The sequence below is a fragment of the Oratosquilla oratoria genome, chromosome 19 (genome assembly GCF_046742065.1).
Source record: "Oratosquilla oratoria isolate Oo_2021 chromosome 19, ASM4674206v1, whole genome shotgun sequence".
Classification (NCBI taxonomy): Eukaryota; Metazoa; Arthropoda; class Malacostraca; order Stomatopoda; family Squillidae; genus Oratosquilla; species Oratosquilla oratoria.
The window spans coordinates 19,534,622-19,540,068 of record NC_134795.1 but is presented as its reverse complement, the minus strand read 5'-3'; the positions used below and the strand labels follow the sequence as shown (position 1 = coordinate 19,540,068).

The following is a 5,447-nucleotide window of genomic DNA, read 5'->3' as shown; positions in this document are numbered from 1 at the left end:
AAATGTGTAGTAAAACCACCTGGCAAATAAAATGAAAGGTGATTGAACGTTTTCGTCTATTTGAGATATTTTCAAAGGACCTTTGGAAATGTTTTAAATAGACGAAAACGTTCGGTCACCTTTCATTTTATTTTCCAATTGGTTTTATTACACATTATATGCTGTATATATATATATATATATATATATATATATATATATATATATATATATATATATATATACATGGCAATACTTAATGGGTCTCAGTGACCAGATTTACATTTATCAACCACAATTCACTTTAATTCTAAGCCATCATACATGCAGAAATTGATACGTGGTACAGCTAGCGGAGGTTGGAGCCCTTAGCTGTACCGCGTATCAATATCTACATGTATGCCTCCTCGAGTTTCTTGATGTTGATGGCTTAGAATTAAAGTGAATTGTGGTTGATAAATGAATATATATATATATATATATATATATATATATATATTTATATATATATATGTGTGTGTGTGTGTGTGTGTGTGTGTGTGTGTGTGTGTGTGTGTGTGTGTGTGTGTGTGTGTGTGTGTGTGTGTGTATGCATCATGAGTGGTTGCAGTCGTAATAATTCTATTATCATTATCATCACCATAACCATTACTATCGTCATCATTAGTATCACCATGTTGGTCAACATTAATATTAACGGATTTAGGAGTAAGGCTATCTACCAAACACCATCAAATCAAATCATACCAAAATGCGTCCTATACTTAGGCATGCCACCCCAATGAAGACATCAGTAGTTGTTACGGATATTTACATATCTACTGAGCTGTAGATCTCTTCTACATACCAACAGGTCTCTCCACCCGACAAGGGAGGTAGCCAGTCAAAACATACAGCCACTCCTGTCCATTTCAATCCCGTCCACCATCCATTCGTTTCCTTTTCATCTTAGCTCCTCATGGATGAAAGGTCATCCCTGTCTCCTGCCCACACCCTGGGTCAGAAGCAATGCAGCAAGACACAGCACACACACAGCAGGGACAGCCGATTCACATACTAGTACTAGACGACCCTCCTCCTTGTCCCCTCGAGAATAGAGAGGACGAAGAGAAATCCCTTCGGGCCGCGTCAATTTCAAGTCCTTTGCCTAGTCCAGGTATAAGGGGCTCGTACACGACAAAACAAGGTACCAGAACTGCCAAAACGTCAGAACACTTACCACCAGGAGCAGTGCAATCATGTTCAAAATTTGGTGAGATCGGCAGGGCAGGATTACTACTTCCTCAGGAGATCGAACTGGTTCAGGGAGTTCTTCGAGAGTGATCCGGTGTACTTCGTGCGAGGGTATTTATACCCACTCGAAGTCTCGGCCCTTGTGGAAGATCCCTCAGATCCGACCACGTTTTTTTTTTTTTCTTCTTCTTCTTCTTATGAAGAGAGAAGATTGGGGTCCTCAGAGTGTAACACCTGTGCCTCATCAGGATACACAGACACACACATGTCAACAGACAGGCACCTTAGGTGCGCACATACCGAAGAATGACACTTTTCAGTACCGGGAAGAATTTTCCATTGAATATTTTTTCTTACAAAGAATTATAAAGGCGGAGCATGCCGACAGGAGACCTTTTGGTCCATATCTAGGTCGGGTGCGAAAAAATCATAATAATGATAAATAAATGAATAAATAAAAATCATAGTAATGTAAATAATATATAAAATACATAAATAAATGCATAGGTATAGTTAAATAATAAACAAACAGGTAAATAGTAAATAATAATGAATTGAGATATAACTAATAATAATTGAGAATCAAGCAAATCATAATAAACAAACGGGCAAATGATAACAAAACAAATAAATAAATCATATAAAATAAATAATAATTATTACAGCATCTTGCTTAGGTGTTTATCTAAATGATTCTTAAAGCTTCGAACTGAATAACATTGCACTGCCTTTGCAGGAAGTTTATTCCATTCATTAACTACACGGTTGGCGAAGTTGTTTCTACCCACTTCCAAATCAAATCTATTTCCTGACAGTTTGAGACCATTGTTTCTTGTCTGATTCTCATTCAGTGTGAAAATTTTGTCACTTTTGATGTTGTCAATTCCCTTTAGAATCTTAAAGACCTGTATCAAGTCACCTCTAAGTCTACGTTGTTTTTTTTTTTGTTTTTTTTTTTTTTTTTTTTTTTTTTTTTTTTTTTTTTTTTTTTTTTTTTAAAAAAATTGTTATTTTTTTATTTTGTGGTTGTTTTTTTTTTTTTTTTTTTTTTTTTAGGGAAAACAGATTCATATGTTTTAGTCGATTTTCGTATGATTTATTTTTTATATTTGGAATCAGTTTTGTGGCTGGTCGTTGTACTTTTTCCAATCTGTCAATGTCTTTAATGAGATTCTGTGACCATACGGAAACAGCATATTCGAAATGTGGACGAACTGACGATTTATATAGCTTGTTGATTAGAGATGAACTTTTGAAGTCAAAAGATCGTGCAATCAGTCCTAGGATCTTATTTGCTTTCTCAGAGGCTGAAATGCACTGCTTGGATGATTTGAGATCGTTACTGATGATGACACCGAGATCCTTTTCACTATCCACTTTTGTTAACGAATTTCCAAATAACTTGTAATCGTACTTACTGTTTTTTTTTTACCTATGTGCATTACCTTGCATTTACTTGTGTTAAATTTCATTAGCCACTTTTCAGACCATTGCTGTAATTTATCTAAATCTTCTTGAATATCTAATTGGTTTAGGTGATCATTTGCCATTCTACACAGTTTTGTATCATCAGCAAATTTGGAAACAGTAAATTTTAGCCCATGGTCTATATAATTCATATATACTATGAATAGAAGTGCCCCAAGAACGGAACCCTGAGGAACTCCACTTGTAACATTTTTCCATCCAGAAGTTTTTCCATTTAAAACAACTCTGTTTTCGATCATTCAACCAATTACTGGTCCAACTTAATAAGCTACCACTTATTCCGTGTGAAGCTAATTTAGTAAGTAGTCTAACTTAATAGGCTACCACTTATTCCGTGTGAAGCTAATTTAGTAGAAGGACCTGCTACACACTCCCTCACTCTCTTTCCCTTTCTGTTGAAAAGAACGCTTCAATGATGCATGAGTAGAGCCGGGTCCACGCTGAGCCTCGTGCAGCGCTGCATGAGGCAGTTGGTAGTGTTGAGCGCAGCGCTGCATGAGGCAGTTGGTAGTGTTGAGTGCAGCGCCGAGTCTCCACACTATCTACCTATCAGCAGTCACACTGTCAGTATGGACCCGGCCTAAGATTCCCTTCACAGGAAACACCGCCACCTTTGCTCCACTGGAACTTTTTTTTTTCACTCTCTTCGGCCTAAGAGCAGTTCTTGACTTCGAAGAAGCTCCTCCAGGACCTCTTCCTCCACTCTCTTTGGTCTAAGAGTAGTTCCTGAATTCGGATCAACTCCAGAACTTCTTCCTTCACTCTCTTCGGTCCAAGAGTAGTTCCTGATTTCGAAGGAGATTCCCCAGCGTTCGTTTTGATGTTCTTCCTCCCTAGAGCGCCCCTCGCAGACTCAATCAACTGGGCGATGCACTGGAATTCAATTGTGAAACCTCCGTATCTCTTTACAATCCTTGTCTTGTCCATTCTCTCAAAGTGACCGTACCTTCTCGGTTGCGCTGCATCTATCTTTTTTTTTTTATCTTGCCTTATCGACCATAAGTTTAAGACATTCATATGAATCTTACCCATCCGTCTGCTCACCATCACTGATCACGTTTCTGTTCCGTAGTACACAAAGGATGGTCGTGTTAGAATAATTACAAAAATTATTTCCTTGGCGTTTAGTGGTACATCCTCGTGGTCTTGATTATACGAAATTATTATTTCATTTATTTTCTCTTATTTTTTTTTATATCTTTATTACAATTCATTTGTACTATTTTCACTTGTACTGCAAGAACAACATCTCTCCATACCTATGTACACTCTTAACTATTTTTTCCTTGTGTTTCCTCCTCCACATCAATAACTTTCCCAACTCTTTCCTATAATCTGTAATATTTCATTTGGTGTATATTTTCCTTACAAGAAAGGGAGGGGCAGGAGATTGGGTGGGGTTAGGGGGTGCTTATGTTTGAATGATACTCTTGACGCAGCTTGAAGGGATTTATCCCCGTTTTCTTTCTTTCTGCATGAGGGAAAGGAAAAGGAGGGTCGCCGATTAAAGGAAGCTACCTTGCTATGGATGTACTGTGCCTCGCTACATTGTTTCTGTTTGTTTTCTGTTTCATCTGGTTTTACATATTCAAAACATCTTCCTTTCTCATGATATTTATCAATACTATGAGGCCCTATACTTGAATCTTTGGAATATACAATCAAAGAGTTGACCCTGGGTGTCACCAGACCTCTGCATGCCACTGGCTATGTAAGCCATGGAAAACAGTGTCACATATCAGGTCTACGAAAGATGTGTTTTGTCTTCTTAAACTCACAAGATTTCTCTGTGACTCTTTGCAATACAAACACAATGTCAATGGTGGTCCTGTTCTCTTTGCTCGTTTTCCTCTCTCCCTTTTTGTATTTGTGCCCAAGAACTACCATGGCTTTGCCCCGATCTTTTGAAATGTTACCTCTAGTCTAGGTCTTATTCACTGCACCCTGACGCCTTTAAGACAATCCCACTTTCTTTATATCACTACCACCTCAATACCATCACGGCTTGATGGTTTGCCAATCTTCATTTTTTTCAACTGTTTTGTCTCATTTAGTAAATGGTTGAAGAAATAAACAAAACTATAGACGAATCAACGAACGAGTATCAAGAACATGTAATGATAAAAATAAATAAGTAAACAGACAAATGACTATAGCAAAAACGCGTGAATAAATATGCGAATAAGTACACAATTGAAGTAATGAACAAGTGAATAGATAACCATAGAAATAACTATCTAGATAGGAAAATAAATAAATACGAGAACGAATTAGTGAGTAAATGAATTATTGTAAAATTATTAGACTGACAAATAAAAGAATAAACAAATAAATAATTAATCAGATATAACGAACACACAAATAAATTAACAGATGAAAATGGTAATGAAAATAACTGAGAAGTAATTGAAATGATATGTGAACAGACACCTCAATAGACTATTCAATAAATGAACAAAAAATCGTTATGGCGGGAGAGGCTAAGACGCAATTCGTTAGTTACACCGTTCAAATTCCTGGAGCGGGAAAAGGCGAATAAAAGCAAACCTGTGAATGCATTTGATTACATTGAGGCGGATCGACCTTGAAAACGTAATTTGGTGGTTTTAATGCAATTAGATTCTCTTGCCTCGATCCCAATACGCAAATCTATGTCGACAATATATGTTTACTTTAGCCCAGCATGGAGAAAATTACCCGAGTGGCGTCGCTTGAGATTTGTACACACACACACACACACACACACA

At 37.1% G+C, this 5,447-nt stretch overlaps 1 protein-coding gene across 1 annotated transcript in view; it reads right to left on the bottom strand.

Moving 5' to 3' along the window:
* LOC143035510 (uncharacterized) overlaps positions 1-1,365 on the bottom strand; it is an 8,401-nt gene extending 7,036 nt beyond the window's left edge. The window contains exon 1 of the mRNA XM_076202376.1: positions 1,199-1,365. Within this exon, the coding sequence (XP_076058491.1) occupies positions 1,199-1,219 (21 nt within the window). The 5' untranslated portion in view covers positions 1,220-1,365. The remainder of the gene's footprint in view (positions 1-1,198) is intronic.
* Positions 1,366-5,447: the final 4,082 nt, after the last annotated feature.